The sequence below is a fragment of the Gymnodraco acuticeps genome, unplaced genomic scaffold, assembly GCF_902827175.1.
Source record: "Gymnodraco acuticeps unplaced genomic scaffold, fGymAcu1.1, whole genome shotgun sequence".
In the NCBI taxonomy this organism is placed as follows: domain Eukaryota; kingdom Metazoa; phylum Chordata; class Actinopteri; order Perciformes; family Bathydraconidae; genus Gymnodraco; species Gymnodraco acuticeps.
The window spans coordinates 430,664-447,495 of record NW_022991444.1 but is presented as its reverse complement, the minus strand read 5'-3'; the positions used below and the strand labels follow the sequence as shown (position 1 = coordinate 447,495).

The 16,832-nt window shown below is 40.9% G+C and overlaps 1 protein-coding gene across 5 annotated transcripts in view; it reads right to left on the bottom strand.

Moving 5' to 3' along the window:
• Positions 1–16,832, bottom strand: part of LOC117532877 (plexin-A1-like) — a 294,410-nt gene that overhangs the window by 83,162 nt on the left and 194,416 nt on the right. For all 5 annotated transcript variants that reach the window (XM_034196449.1, XM_034196453.1, XM_034196451.1 and 2 more), the window contains exons 11-12: positions 8,304–8,400; positions 1,422–1,645 (exon numbers count right to left, since the gene is read on the bottom strand). In XM_034196449.1, the coding sequence (XP_034052340.1) occupies positions 1,422–1,645; positions 8,304–8,400 (321 nt within the window). The remainder of the gene's footprint in view (positions 1–1,421; positions 1,646–8,303; positions 8,401–16,832) is intronic.

Sequence of the window (16,832 nt, the reverse complement as noted above, 5' to 3'; positions counted from 1 at the left end):
TCAGCCGCCCGTATCATTACCAGAACTCCTTCCATTAATCATATCACTCCGGTTCTCCAACAACTCCATTGGCTCCTCGTTAAATACTGCATAGACTTTAAAGTGTTGCTCCTCACCTTCAAGGCCCTTCACACTCTTGCACCTCCATATCTCTCTGAACTCCTTCACACCTACACTCGCTCTCGTGCCCTCCGATCCTCCTCTGCCTTCCAGCTCACTGTACCTTCTGCCCGCCTGACCACCATGGGGTCAAGAGCCTTCAGCCACTCTGCCCCCCGTCTCTGGAACTCTCTCCCACAAGACATCCGCAATATGGACTCACTCTCAACCTTCAAATCCAGCCTGAAAACACACCTTTTTAAACTGGCATATTCAATATCTTAATAATTTTTCTAAACTGATTGTTGTTTTATCTTTGTTTTTAAGTCTTGTATTACTGTGTGATCTTCTTTGTTGCTTGTTTTTAATTATGCTCTGTAAGGTGTCCTTGAGAGCTTTGAAAGGCACCCATAAATAAAATGCATTATTATTATTAATATATTATATTTATTGTTATCAGACAATGATACTACAGATTATTCAATTATTAATTCAATATTTAGTTTTGTTATTGCATTCATTTGTATAGTACTGTGTCATGTCTGTATCATCTTTTGTTTCATTTGTATTTTCTTTGGTTTTACACGCTCGAAAAAAATAAATAAACTAAACTAAACTAAATTATTATTGACTTTCGCTCCATCTCTAAGCGGTTAACCAATAATAAGAGAGTCGACCAGCTAACCAATCAGAGCAGACTGGGCTCTGGTTTCAGACAGAGGGTGAAAATAGGTGCTGCAGCTTAGGGCAGTATGAGAAAAATAAAGAGATTTGTGAACATTAAAGCATGGAGACATGTCACGGTATAGCACAAAATAAAAATATGAAGATGAAAATGAGCTCAATATGTCCTCTTGGCCAACACAACAATGATTAGGCTTATAGGTTTATTAGCAACTTCACTGGCCATAGGTTTTATTATGCTGATATAATATAGCCCATTCTGGTTTCCATCAACTGCTGATGTTCTGCATGTTCTGAGCACTGGCTCATTAAAAGTGCTGCCTGTGTCATGTGATCATATTTACAAAGTTCCACTCTTCTGTGATTTGGAACATGTTGTGTTTTGTCTGAAAGGTAGCCAACACTCTCTCTCCATCTACCTGGCAACCATTCCTCATTAGGCAGAAACATAATCACTAAAAGTGCGCAAATACACACACTTACACACACACACACACACACACACACACACACACACACACACACACACACACACACACACACACACACACACACACACACACACACACACACACACACACACACCACACACACACACACACACACACACACACACACACACACACACACACACACACCTTAGTGATCTTGGGGTGGGTGCAGCGGCTGTTCCCAGAGGCGGCATGCATCCACCCTCCCCCTTCAGCCAGCTGCAGAGGGAGGTGGGAGTTTCCTCCGCCGTTACACTCCTGCCTGAGGGAGCACTTCCTGTCCTGGACACACCAACCGCATTCAAACCTGGGGTCGGCTTTCAGGCACATACCACAGCTGTCCCGCAGCGCTCTGCACTTGTACAGGTGGGCTGCAATGGAGGAAGAAGAAGAGAGACATTAGATATTGGAGTTGTGCAAACATTCCTCATTCACTGAAGGAACAGCACATATTCCCAGTGCACATTACCTTGCTAAATTGTAATTTCTTTAATCTGTCATTTCTATGTTTGAATTGGATGATCTTTTTCAACCATACACACAACATATATTGCAATGTATGCTGTCCTTGGGGAGGGATCCTCTCCTCATGGGTTTACACCTCGTTAATTGTGGGGTTTTTCTTTTTCTTTGTGTGTGCACTGCAAGGACAGAGGGGAGCCGTGGCTACCCTGTAGCTTGCACTCTTTGAGACTTAAATGAAATGTTAAGCTGCTATAATTGCACATAATTGATAGGCTACATGTTGACCCGTTTTCCAGATTTCCAGTGCAAAAGCTGTATCATGTTTTAACTTTTGTTTCTTTTTTCTTTGCCAGTCTTAGCCATTATTATAGAAATTGATTTGTTGCGATTTTATAGGCGCCCTATTATGCTCATTTTAAGGCCCTGACACACCAAGCCAATTTGGGCCGTCGATGAGCGTTCTGTCGCACTACTCAGATTGGTGTGTCCCGCACCGTCTTGTCTTTTCGGCCGAGGCTGTCTGCAAAATACGTCACTCTGATTGGCTGTTCAGCTTAGCGAAACACTATTTGCCTGAATGGGAGTGGAGCAGTACAGTAGGCTACTTAAGTAAATGTACTTTGTTACTGTCTTCTCATACTGCCTGCAGCACCTCTGTTCACCCTCTGTCTGAAACCAGAGCCCAGAAAGAGCAAGTGTACATGGTGATGTCATTATCTTACAGAAGTAAAGAAAGGAGTCCCATGGAGGCATTTCAGGAAGGGGGGACAGTGTGGGAGAGAAACTCCATCTGGAGGGAACTTTGGGATTTTAGCCTTTACTGACCATTTACATGCACAACAAACTATTATATATAATAATAATAGATTTATTTTGTTAGCGCTGTATTTTAATGTTGTAGATGTTCAAGATGGTCATTTTAAAATGTTTTAAAAATATATGTTAGTAGTTAAACCAATAATAATGCTAGGGCTGCAACTGTTTATGTAGGCACATTTTTTTTGTTCTTAACGCTTTGTGATTAGAAGAATAAACACAAATAGCAGGATAGGCATTAGGCACACATATTTGCTTTATCTTGCCCCACTGAAAAGGCACTGCACCAATACTGTTAACATATTATATTATTATAGTTCATCCCTGTGCTGCTTGGCTCGAGCTGTAGCATGTAGCTATTTGTTGTTTGTATGTATCACGCACTCTGTCTTCCGGTTACCTCCTTTGAATGACGAATACACACTACCACCGCCTGCTGGTAAGGAGAGTTATTGCCACTCACGCATGCGCAGTGCGTACGTACGTGCTACTTGGCCTTCACCTGAAGTCTTTGCGGTGTGTTCCAGTGCGACTTTTTGGCCAAGACGCAGGAGACGTGAGGAGACACAACAGTCGGGTCCGTCTGGACCATAGGTCCGGACGTGTTATTTGGTGTCAGTTTGGTGTGTCAGGGCCTTTAAGGTTCATTATTGTATTATGTGCTTATACTATGACATGTTTACATGCTTTAATGTTCTAATACTGCCTTTTCACCCTCTGTCTGAAACCAGAGCCCAGTCTACTCTGATCGGTTAAGTTAAGCTTTAACAAGTCAGCTGTGCCTATGTTTTAACTTTTCAAAGACAATTATTTTCACTTTATTTTCTGCACCAAGCTAGAGTACATTGTTTTGCTTAGTGTTGTATATAAACATGCATTAGGGTTGCTCTATTGTGTGTAACCTTCCGTATAGTGCTTGAAAAATATTATTCTGGTAAACAGAAAGTTATGTAAGTTGTTAATTTGAATTAAAAGCAAGGCTGGCATGACAAAAAGTAATCAAGAATGTGTGTCTTGAAGCTGAGAGGGGACTGCATAAATGAATGTTAAAATACCTACAGTGAAGAAATATATTACCACTACCAAGCTGTGACGATGAGAAATGAAATATCTGTTGCCATGGATAAGTAGGAGTAAAAAAGGAACAAGCAACCTAGAGGGATATTAAATAAATTAATTCAACAGGTAATGTCTTCTAACGCCAGTAGGGAATTGATAATCTGTTATGTCGAAGAAAAATAAAAGCATTCCCTTAACTCTGCAGAGTGGAAAAAGTCATTAAAAGTAATAAATAAATAAATAATTAAACACCTGAGACGAGAGAGAGATGAAAGGCGGGCGGGGGAGGGGGGGAGATACATTTGAGCTATGCTTGTTAACAAAACAGCAACACAAATAGTTATGAATGTAAAGATGGTGAGGCCCCGCGAGGCCCAGACAATGAGAGGAAACAGAAACTATTTGAGGAGAGAAACAAGCAATTTATGTGTTTATGTATTTCATAATACTGCTACCAATTTAAATTCCTTCTTGTATGTGTACTTATTGGATTTTATGAACTTGTGCTAGAATTATTTATTAGCTTTATCCTATTTATTGTATTTGTCTTTTTATCTGCACTACCCCTGTAGTGTGTTCTCTAGGTTGTTTTTGTGCATTTAAATGGTCTGCAAATTCTAAAATCCCTGTGTTCCCTCCAGAGGGAGTTTCTCTCCCATAAACTACTTTGTTTACTTAAGTAACATCATTATGTAACACTCGTCCTTTTATTGGCTAACACGCTTATCTTATTTTATTGGCTATCACACTGTACGTGATTTACTAAGTGGCAGGTCATCAAGCGGTTGACCAATCACAATAGAGCAGACTGGGCTCTGGTTTCAGACAGAGGGTGAAAAGAGGTGCTGCAGCACAGAATATATGAGAAAAATAAAGAGCTTTTTGATCATTATAGCATGGAGACATGTCACAGTAGCGGCACAATATACAACTTTGAACCTGAAAGTGAGCATAATAGGGCCCCTTTAAACAATGATTTCACCGCTGTGGGATTAATAAAAGATTTCTGATTCCTACAAAATTCAAAAGAAGGAGAGCAAGACAGGAAAGAGTGAGAAAGTCAAGGTAAATGGATAGATATTCTAAGCTTTTTTTTTCTGATCTGTTAATCTCTATTTTAATTACCTCAGTTGATAAGAAGGCCGAAGGTGTGTTTGCAGTCACAGTTAAACAGATTTAAATTGAACTGAAGTGGAAAAACAGAAAGAGAAAGGGTTCTCCTCCTCCTCTGCAGACAGACGGCGGCCGGACTTCAAAGCGAGCTTCTTCCGTATCCATCTGCCCGCCTCGGCCCTCCGCTCGGGCGTAATCTGATTAGCCACGGCTCGGCTTAAAAGTAGCACGGCGCTAATTAATCTGAACCAAATGAATGATTTAATTAACATTAACATCTCCACTTTACACCAGGGCAAAGCCGGGCCAGCCTCTGCCTCAGACGGATAATACGCTCTTATACGATAATAAGAGAAAAAGACGGGGACGGAGCTGAGAGGGATTAATAGAGGATGGAGAGGAAAAAGGAGGAGAAGGCCTTTATGATAATGCAGAGTTTTACAATAGGTATTCTATGAGGCTTTAGCACAATAACTTGAATATATCTATGGGGGGTTGAAAGCATTGTTGATTCAAACAAATTACTCATCCATAACCTCGCCAGCTGTTTCAGTTTATTCTGTCTTTGTCTTGTTATGAGGAGTACACCACTGGCTTACAGTGCTGCATGCCTTCTATGCATGCCACCAAGAAAGTCGAGGAGAGAGGTCTGCTGTGCTTACCCAAAGTCCCAATAACAGGAACACACACTGAGATCATTGGATTTCACACTCCCAAGCTCTCTTTGCTGTCGCACACATCCCTGGGGTGTGTTTCAGGAGTTAGCTGGATAACTCAGCATGAAAACCTCACTGTGGAGCCTCGGCAGATGTCAACATCTCTGATATGAGTTTTATTCAAAGATAGCTAAGATCCTGCTTTTTCTATTGTTATTGCTTCACACTACTGATCTTGGAGATGTAAAATAGTCTGCAGTGTACATGTATTTTATTTTTGCAAAAATAAAAGCCCTTGACAATGGGACCATTGTCAGTAAGATTCATCCTCTGGTGAACATGTATGTCTGAACAAAATGCCATGGCAACCAATGGTACCAATGCTTTATAGAGACATTAAAGGGGACCTATCATGCAAAATGCACTCTTGTACGTCTTTTATACATGAATATGTGTCCCCGTTGTGTCAGGGAACTCACCAAGTATCAGAAAACACAACCCTCTCTTTGAGATTTGAACACTGTCCTGAAGTCAGTAAAGTGGTGCTACGGCTATTGGTCACTTCTCCACCTATCAGGGGAATGAGAGGTTGGGCCACGGCCGACCATCGCCGATCGAAAGCGCTGGAGATGCTGTAGTACATATGCCAGGCCTGTAAGTGGCGCTGTAGTCGGCCACAAAAGCAGCAAAGAAGACTTCCCTTGCATGGTTGCCATGGTTGCCCTTCTGTTTATTCTCCGCTCTTTTTCTCCCTCCCCGAGGCAAGCTTTTGCGCATCCTGCTTTAAAACAAATGAATAATGACTCTATATAATCATATGTAAGGGATAATGTGCAGCGACGCGGTCATTATGGGGAAAAGAACACCGACAGGCTGATCAGGAGCCCGACGCGAAGCGGAGGGATCTAGATCGGCATGAAGGTGTTATTATCCCGCTTATTACATAGCCACATTCTCAACAAAGTAACGACATGACTCCCAATATTAATTGAAATGCTTTTATGAATTTAGAAAATTATTTTATTGAGTTAAAAAATAGTTGTATGTATTGATTTAAATTGACATGCATCCGCTAAGAAAAATAGTCCGTTGTTACTGTTTGAACTAACGTAGCAACGGCAGGAACTGCTTCGATAGCGTTTTTGAGGAGCTTTTTGATTACAGATTTGAAAACATCGTTGCTTGCTTTAGAAGTAGCACAATTCATTATGTCAAACCTTGGAAAGTATCTAGATATCCCTGCCCTAATGCCAAAGTAACTGGCAACTCCCCTCTCCTGCAGGGGGGCGTGGTCAGCTGCAGCTCACAGAATCAGCCCCCTGCAAAAACAGGGCTGGAAAGAGCAAATAGAGCGAAATGAGGCATGGCTAAATGCAGGATCCGTTTGGTATTTTGAAAAAAAACTATATTTATATACTTTATATAGGTATGACCCTACAATATATGTTTCAAATATAGCATGATAGGTCGACTTTAAGTACATTTATTGTCATTTGAAAATATTTCTAAGATCCCGTTGTGATTTATTTAAAGCCATTATTAAACATTGATCAGTGGTAAATCAGAACTTTCTCTAATCTGATTGTTGTTTGACATATAATCAATAACGAAAGTTAAAATATATTGACCTTATGATGGGACCATCTGAAAGTCCATGGCATCATTAAAGTCGACCATTTTGACTGAAACAACCTAAACTAACCTTGATTTCATTCAGCAAGCAACTGCACAATTGTAATTTTACCAATAATAGAAGTATTAACAGTAGTAAATAGTAGATACACACTCAGTTTACACATGTGTTTTGGCTAAAATGCTCCATTATGCAATGTTACAACTTAAAAAGTTAATGGCAATGATGGTACTAATTGGATTGTGTCATCAGATATAGGCTGGTATTAGTCAGTCACATTAGGAAAAGGCATCAAATCAATTTTTTAAGATGACAGGATCCATTGATTGCACAGAAATGTGATTATTCATTGTGTTGTGGCAAATGTAGTATTTCTCAGCATGTGCTCATGACATTTAATCCCCATCTTTCAACACATCAAAAATTAAAAAGCACATTATAAACAAAATAACACAGGCAGGAGAATTAGGTTGTGACTGATTAGTAACTATAAATCCAAGCAATCTGCAAAAATAACTGCACGTTTGACATGTATTACAATGATGTCAGATAGAACACAGAAGCTGTGATATAAAAGTGTGAACATGTCTGATCTAAAGAGTGAAACTTATGGTGAATAATAGAGAAAGAATACATTGGACAATGTTAGTTAATCTACTATAGGCAAGCAAAATACTTGAGAGCAAGACTTACATTCACTTGCGTAATGGGACGTCTAAAACTATTAGCCTCCATACACAGCCTCCATATGTTACACTTGATAAAGAATTTAGAATTGGTAATTGTTTTCCATTTCATGCACAGATAGCGATTAAAACTAATAAATGCCATCCCTCCATGTCGCTTTCTGTTTTTCTTTGTCAATCCCTTTATTCTCATCTAGTCCCCACCATTACACGCCACATTTATCAACCTGTCATCCACCCATCGCTCTTCCCCTCCATCCATTTTCCCTTCTGCCTATTGGTTTTGCCATTTGTTTATCTTCCCCTCTTACATCCGTCCCTGTTAATTTCTCCGTTGGATGTTTGTTTGTTATCCCCTCCGTCCATCAATCACTCCCTCTGTCTTTTTTTTATTCCTGAGACAAGAATACGGATGGTACACTTTCACTTTTCTCCCAGATGGCTGTCAAAAATGAAATTGCAGAAAAAGTGGACACGGCATTTTTGCTTCACAGAAAATCATTACAGACGGATAAACAAGCGGTGTCGATTAAACCTTTTTTTGGACAACCAACAAAGCTCCAGCTTGGTAAAAAAACGGAGATAAAAAAAAAAGTGGTACCTTGAATGTTGGAGGGGTTGTCAATGACGAAGTTCCCATTCCACACCACGGAGAGGTTGACGGGGAGGTCACCGATGTCCCCGCCCTCGTAGTCATACTGAGACAGACAGAGAAGACCAGTGTGAGAAATTGCTGATTTATAATGGATTCAATGCAAATTCTAGAATATGAGATATCGTTTCATTTGCATAGTGATTCTCCCCGGCTTGTTCATTGCAGGCGGCGATACAGACCGAGCATGCATAAATCCATATTCACCAAAAAAACAGACATATTTCATAAATACACACAGAGAAAAAAACAGATGGGTTACAGCTGAATGGGCATGGGAGAATGTAGACAGGAATGGGAAGTGAGGAGATGAGGTGGGATGGAGGGGGAGAAGAAGATGAAGAAGAAGAAGAAGAAGAAGAAGGGGAGGATGAGGAGGAGAAGTGGTCAGAGAGGTGGGAGCAGAGTGAAATCAGACGGAGGTAGACGTGTGAGAGGACCGTATTCATTTACGCATGAGCTAAGTGCTGGGATGAGGGCGAGGGGGAGATAAGATGCGGGGCAGTGTAAAGTGAAATTGGCATTTCCAATTTGCTCCCTGACACACTGGGTTTGATAGACGGGACTCGACCATCCCTTATGGGCAATGGGGCTTGAGACACATACACACAACCACACTCGAACACATACACATGGAACACTCAACACTTTTATACACTTTGCTCTGATTCACTACCATGATTTAAAATATCAAACATATCACAGAAGATAACAACACACTCATACATGATCAAGGTTTGGAGGGTTACTTAAAAAATGTAACAATTATTGGTAACAGGTTTTTGTTATCAGTAACCTAATCCAAGAATCTAAATATTAAGGTAACCCTATATTGTTTCAAAAAAAGATTCACCTTTACCAGCTACAGTATATACAGTATGTTTTACAGTGAAATGAGACAGTCTGCATATTGAGTACTTTTACTTTTTCTAAATGTGCTTAAAGTACAAACTGATGCTAATATTTGAAAACTTTTGCTTAAGTAAACCTTTTAATGCAGGACTTTTCCTCCCGACAGAGTATTCTCTACACTGTGGTTTTTCTATCTTCACTTTAGTAAAGAGTACCTTGTCCACGACGACCTTGTATTGCATTGTCATTGGTGAAAGAGCACAGGAGCTGGAGCTTTTGTGATTTCTGATCCGGCAAAGCAGGTAACATTGTTTGAGTCTTCAAAAAGCCATTTGACTTCATCTTTAGATCTGTCTCTTTTTGATGAAGATGTGTTTAAGTTTAGGCAACTTAAACGTATGTCTTAAGGGAAAACACTGAGTTTCTAACACTTTCTAAGACAACCTTTCATGACCGGTTTATCCTGGAGAGATTTGACGGTACTGTCAAATACATTCGACTTCTTCTCAGAGAGGACTGCCATTGTTTGCTGATCAGGATGCAGACAGGTACATTGTCAGCTAAATATAACAACTGTTATCTTGAGCGTTTCAACAAGAGCCCATTGCAGTCGAACAGTCTTATATAGGCTATCTATTATAAGATGTGATTAACGTCAGAGTTATTTTTGTTTTGTTCAAATGTTACAATAAATCCAAGGCAGTGAAAGTTGGATATGTTTAGTATGACCATTTAGCATTTGAATATCCCTTTTTTTTTTTTTAATGTCCTTGTTAAATTGATTAAAACAAACATTATCTATCTGGAATTACATCATCTAAAAACATTCAATGCAGCAAATTGGTTGTTTTAATATACGTTTTAGGACATTCTTTTAATAAGCACACTGGTGATACTGATAATCCAAACTCATCCTGAAGAGCCGAGTGTCCACAGTGCTCATTGTCAACAATAGTGTTGTGGCTGAAGCATTCATCTGTATTGCTTTTTTGGCTTGTAACAAATACTTGAATCTGTAAAGCTGGAGGTAATAGACTAAACAAAATCAGCATCATGGGTTGACGTTTAGCAGCAAAGTAGATAAACCTTTATCAAATCAAAACATGGTGGAGTTTCAGATCAGTGATGGCTTCAGATCAGCCTAATGCCTGGAGGAAAAGACGATCAAATAACAGGACAAATAGAAGAAAATAAACACCAGCATAAACAAGAAAAGAAGGAGACATTGTAAGCAGCCACAGAGGGAAGAATGTGGGACGTCTGGAGGTCTATTGAGATGGTTAAGAAGCAAAGGGGAACACGGAGCATGAAACCACAGGATTCTGGGAGTCAGCAGCCAAAGCACGGGGATTCAACCACAACTCTCATTGGCCACAAAGAAAAAGGCTCATCGGTCCTATTCCCTACCCACTAGTTCAGTGTGACCCTGATCCATCACACACGAGGTAGGCTGTTGACTCGATTAGCATCACGATTACGTCCCACTGTTTAAAGGCCTGTGTATGGCAGCTTCCAGCCTCAGTCAAACCACAGGATCCACACACACACACACACGCTTATACACTCCTCTCTGCGGCGCGGCCCCCATTAAACTTTAAGGGGTTTGACTTGTCTGCCGTCACCAAAACACTGGGTGAGCTTGTTCCCTTGTCAGTCCCTGCCCACCCTGCTGCCCGCCGCATCATGCTTTATTCATACTGTCACATGGTTTAAAACGGCCACAAACCACACTGTGACACCGCGACACCCGGCCTGACTCACTTCATGGGGACACTATGGAGTAAATACTAGTTTTAGCCTTATTTATTTTGAAATAAGGATAATAACTCAGGAGAGCAGATGCAGCAGAGGGAAAAAGAAGCAGCAGAAGGGATAAGTTAAGCCATAATCGCTTTGGAATTAAACTGCCACTTTAACCACAGGTGTCATTCAAAAATGTGCAAAGCGTAATTTCCAGAAGATCCGAATATGATATAGGATTTTGTAATCATTTAAAGAAAATAGCAATAGAGACATGAAGACTAACTTCTGTTTTTATTCAATGTATTCCTTTTCATAGTACACAGCCATGTTGTCTATTCATGGCTTCTGTGATTCCTAACCAGAAGTGGCAATCGCCACGGTTAGCTAGTTAGCTGTGTTTACCCAAACAACTGCAATATCAGTTGGGCAAGCAAATTCTGTTACGTAGCCAAGGTGGCGGTAGTTGAGTGTGAGAAGTGTCCAGCGTTACACACTCAAACAATGCGAACTTAGACACAGCAAAGGGAGTCTAGAGCAATGCTAACAATGACAGTGTCTACCTCACGTTGACTGTGTTCTGTCACAGGGGGGGGGAACTGATCAGTTGTGCATGTTAGAATGCAGAATACACATGGACAAGTGAGACTAAAGGGAATGAGAGTAGATTAAAGTATTTGGTCATTAACAAAAGCAAAGGGACACACTAACCTAGTGGATAGTTTGAAAATGGATGTATTTGAATGCATTCATCAATCAAATTGGTATAGATTTGTGGAAAAAAGGGTTAGGGTTAAAAAGATCATTCCGCTAGCATGGCAAAAGCTCATCTAAAATACTTAAGCCACAACAGGGGAGCATTCAGCTGAGCACCTCTTTAAGCTGACACGTTATTAATGTATCACACTGGTCTTTTCACTCCCCACATATTACCCCACTCTGACCTGTCAATTCATAAATTCTTCTCTAATGAGATCTAGAAGTTTGGGTGGCAGCCGATATTAAAGGCAGGAATGTTGCCCCCAATAGGTTGTAATATATCTGCTACTAATGAGCATGGATTTCCTAATATGATGTCAAAAGTCTGAGAAAAAAAGAAAATCCAGAAATCCATTCTCCAGTTTCACCTCATTGTAGCTTTGACTCATGAGCTAAATCAACTGTAAACATTACCTTAAATACACTTTCTTAAAAAACACTCTTGTCTTAATGAGAAACTGTTGCAGTCTATTGTTTGTGTGATTTATTAGCCACGCTCATATTTTCCCACAATTCCTGCATTTAATGATGTTTTTTGTCTCTCAGTCATCCCACACTGGGTGACCTCTTGGGCTCCTGGGAGGAATTTCTTCCATACTAGGCATTCCTCTGGTCTTCTGGTGATTATATAATATCATTTTTGTCCCGCTGGCGATCAGCTTAATTGTTAACAGCTATGAACATAATGTGATCAGGTATTGCTTTGTCATCAAAGATATACAACTTCTAGTTAAAATGTTTTCTGCTTGCTTTTCTTTATTGGACAGCTATTGACTTTTGGCATGTTATAGAGTGGTGCAGTGATGACGTATTTTTGTAGCCGAATCTGATTAGTTAGGAGGGGTGTTGAAATGAATCGTTTCTACGATGCATTGCGATGCGGACGTGGACGATTCTGCATCGATGCAGTGACAGAACATAATGGATTATAGCGTAGTAACGTTGCTTCCTGATTTTACGGCCGCAGCTTTACAATAACGTTTTTTTTCTGTCACTTTAATATCAAATCGGTCGGTGACGCAGAGATCAGGGAACAGACGTGACAGCGGCACAGCGACTCCAAACACGGAGCAGCTTCAGTGGACATTCAGTGTCCTTTTTTTAACAGAAGACCGTTGCTAGAAGCTGCAGCTAGACTGCAGAAGCATTAGTGTTTTGTTTTTGAGGATGGAACAATTTCACACACAGATACTGTATAGGGATGCTAGAGCTATGCAATTGATTGATTTTGGTTTATAAATTAATGTCAAGACATTTATGTTGTGGATTTCTGAAGCACTTTCTAAACAATAAAAAGGGAGTTCATATGTATTTACTGCATGTATTCATTGATGAAAAAGAAGTCATGTGCAGTAATATAGAAAATTGAGGATGCAACCCATTGGTATGAATCGTGATCAGTGGCGGCCGGCCCATAGGGGTGCCGCCCCCCCTCTCCCCACATGTTTGATTGTCATTAAAAAAAATATATATTTAAAAAAAAACATATTTATTTATTTTTTATTTTTAAAGAACAAGGTTAAAATTGTTTTACGATGTCTAAAGTTACTGATAAGTCACATGCTTCCCCTCTCTCGTCCGGGCGGTAAGAAAGGAGCCCTCAGCCAGAGCAGCAGCAGCCAACAAGCTGACTGTTGCTATCTGTAAACTATGTCGCCGAAACATAATTTCAGCCAATCAGCGTCGTCAGATCTGATGCTAAAAGGGCGCTGTGTCAGCGCCCTGGTCTGTGTGTCTGTGAGTTGTTTGGACTCGTATCCAAGGTGACGCTACAGTAGTTGTCGAGGATGGCTGCGTCTGCAGGTGGAGACTCCGGTGCTAGTGGATCGCCGGAGCTGTAGATTAACATTTACATGCTTATTGTAGTTGTAAGGGCAATGCTTGTAGCACCATGGAGCAGATGTGTGGGCTGGACCTGTGTTTTACAGGAAAGGAGTGAGCAGAGGGTCGAGTTGTCGATTCTTGTTCAGTTTTCATCTTCCTCACCCTCTCAGACTTTGAGTTGCGCACGCTGATAAAGAGACGCGCTACCATGGAAACCAAACAATGGTGTAGCTGTATTAAAGTCCGAGTGGAAACAGTCGTGAGTAAATCTGATTTTGTCAGAAATCGTGAGAAATGCGGGAGTCTCCCGCGAAAATCGGGAGGGTTGACAAGTATGACACACACACACACATAATGTTCATATTTAGTCTCCAGATTTTAAATGGGAATTAAATCATTTGAGTGTTCCCAAAGCACCAGTGTTCTGCAGTTTGTGTGGGCCTACTGTACTGTTGCACAGTTTTGGAAGATTCATAGCTAACCACATTGAACCCTCCCCCCCCCACCTCTAACATCACCAGAAGTCATCATTTAAGGGGTCATTTCTCAAAAAATTATTCCAGGGGAGGATCCCCCCGGACCGCCCTAGTATGGTTTTGTCACCATTTCCATAGCCCCACCAAAAATATTTTCCGTGATGCATCGGGATATCGAATCGAAGACAGGATAATCGTAATCGAATCGTGAGACCAGTGAAGATGCACAGCCCTATTAGTTAGCATCACAAGGGCTCTACGACAAAATACAAAATACATGTTTTACATTGGGTGATGGAATATTTTAGAAAATAAGATTCTTTGGGCAACACACATTTATGATATGTACACATTGTGTTCAGTGCGATAATCTCCACATTGAAGCACAAATGCAATCAGCAGAAGCAAAAAGCTAACCTTTAGCTAAAAAACAACTACATCACAGTCACACGGCCGCAAATCACAACTGATAAACCAAAGGTGGCTAATGTTTGTCAGGATGACATTTAGTAGTCTCATGTAGTCAATTGTTAGCAACCGCTAATGATAGACGCTTCGGACATTCAAAAGTGGGGTATACACTGACATATTTTATGTCTTAAAACAAAATGTGAATATCACGTAGGCTCGAGTCGACACAGACATAATTTGAGGCAATTAACCAATATTAAAAAAACATTGACTTACAGACGAGGGAAGTGATGAAAGGCTAACTCATCTCCAAGTTTCAGGACTCATTCATGTACCAATCTATGAACTGTAGTAATAGCTTTGATTTAAAGTGGCACTGCTACTTTTTGACACTGTACATTGGTGGAACCCTGTGTGTAAAAGTCGTCCCCCCCCCTGTGAGTGGCCTCTCTGCTGGCCCGCCGTCCTGACTTCCCTCCCCGGGGCCCCCGGAGCTGCTGGAGATGAGTAATCAGACTCATTACTGAAGCCTCTGGCCAGCTCCTCCATGTCACTGCATGTAATTAATCTACCTGGGCCAACTCATAGTGTAGGTCCCCCAGGGAGGAGGAGGAGAGGAGAACAGGAAGTCAGGTGGAGGGAAGGGTATAGGAGAAAAAAGAACAGGATACGTTAGTGAGGTGGATGTAAGTGGAGGACAGAGCAGATAAGAGGAGAGAGAGAGGAGTGGGCTTAGGAAAGGAGTATAGCACATTAGAAACATGTGAGAAAGGGTTAGAGGAGTTTCTGGTACAGAGTGAGGGAAAAGAAGGGGAGATAGAAAGAAGAGCAAATGGGACGTACAAGAGGAGAGTTTAAACAAGGAGGAGATAAGGGAGAGGAGAGGTACAGCATAGAGGAGGGGCGACGAGAGAGGACAAGGGAGAGAGGGAGGAGGGGTGACATGAGGAGTAAAACAAGTAAGGGAGGGAGAGGAGGAGGTGTAAAAAGTACAAGGTGAGCACAAAGCCGCCCCTGGCCTCATTACAGCGACACAGCGGCCTGGCTCGGGTTCATTCGTTATCTGCTCCTGCACTCGTTTATTCTCTCGCTACATGAATCGTCTCCATGGACTGCATGTCCCCGCGGATTGCATGAATAGATATGGCTCTTGCATGTGTGTGTTAGTATGTGAGTGTGTGAGTGTGTGTGTGACTGAAAACTGCCTATGTTAACAAAACAGAGCAGCTGGTTGGTGAGGGAGAGAGGAGGTAAAAAAAGCGAGAGGTGTGTGCATGTGTGCAGGTCACCCTCATGTAATTAGTCATGTTGAAGGATACCTTCAGGAGTGTGTGTTCACATAGCACACAAGCTCCTCTTTTCCCATTTTTGGAGCATGTTTAATTCTGTATTCATGTATTTGTGTTAAAACTGATTATTAGACAGCAAATGAGGTAAAACAAACACAAAAGCCAGGGAAGGCATTCATATTCTAAACAAATGATTTCAATTGAAAACATTTTCCTCATAAATGTGACTTTGTCTTTTTCTTGCAAATGTACGACTTTGTCATCTCAGAGAAGAGCCGAATATTCTGTTATTTCTCTTGTACCATTTCAATCTCAGAGAATGTCAATTTATTTCATAAAAAATGAAGAATTGTATCCAGGAAATGTGTTGGATTGTTGCTTCACACGACTATTCACACCTCACACAACACTTAACATGTTGTTTTCTCTCTGTTTCTCAGCTGGATCTGCAACCAGTCTGTGTTCTTTGTGATTTTCTTTAATAATGTCTTAATAGAAAATGTGCAGGCATGCAAGTAAACACTGTGTGCATGTGCATTTAATTAGCATTAGCAAATGTGTTTTGAGAGAACTGTAATGCTTGCATTTTTACCAGCATCAGCAGGAGACCTTCATATTGAGTAAAGTGCTCACTGCCAAAAGATTCCATTTGTTTTCCTGCCACCGCAGTCGGATTCATTGTTTTATTTCGTTTTGGTCAGGCAACGGAAAATGCATGATAAAGGTTAAATAAACCACTTATTTTCAGTGAAATGTAGAAGAAAGTCTTCCCTGACTGCTAGCATCCAGAATGTATTGCTGTTTAGAAGGTTGGACAACACCTATTTCTTTCCCTTACCTTAAATAAGTGTTGTGTAGTAGCCTATAGCAATAACAGACAACAAGCCCCAGGCTCATGTGTCGAGGAATTTGTATGCCAACCACTCAACCAGTGAAAGTGCGTTTGAACAGAAGCGAAGTGCATTTTCACCTTTAGTCATTTGTCAAACAGACACTTGTACTTGTGAGTGTGTCTGTGTGTGCATTGGTGTGGTAACTCACTGCGCTTATAACGGCTCAAGAACACAGTAAATCTTTGCCACAGGTTTGATCCCTAATGCTTCTTTCTGCTGATTGTGGCCACTCAC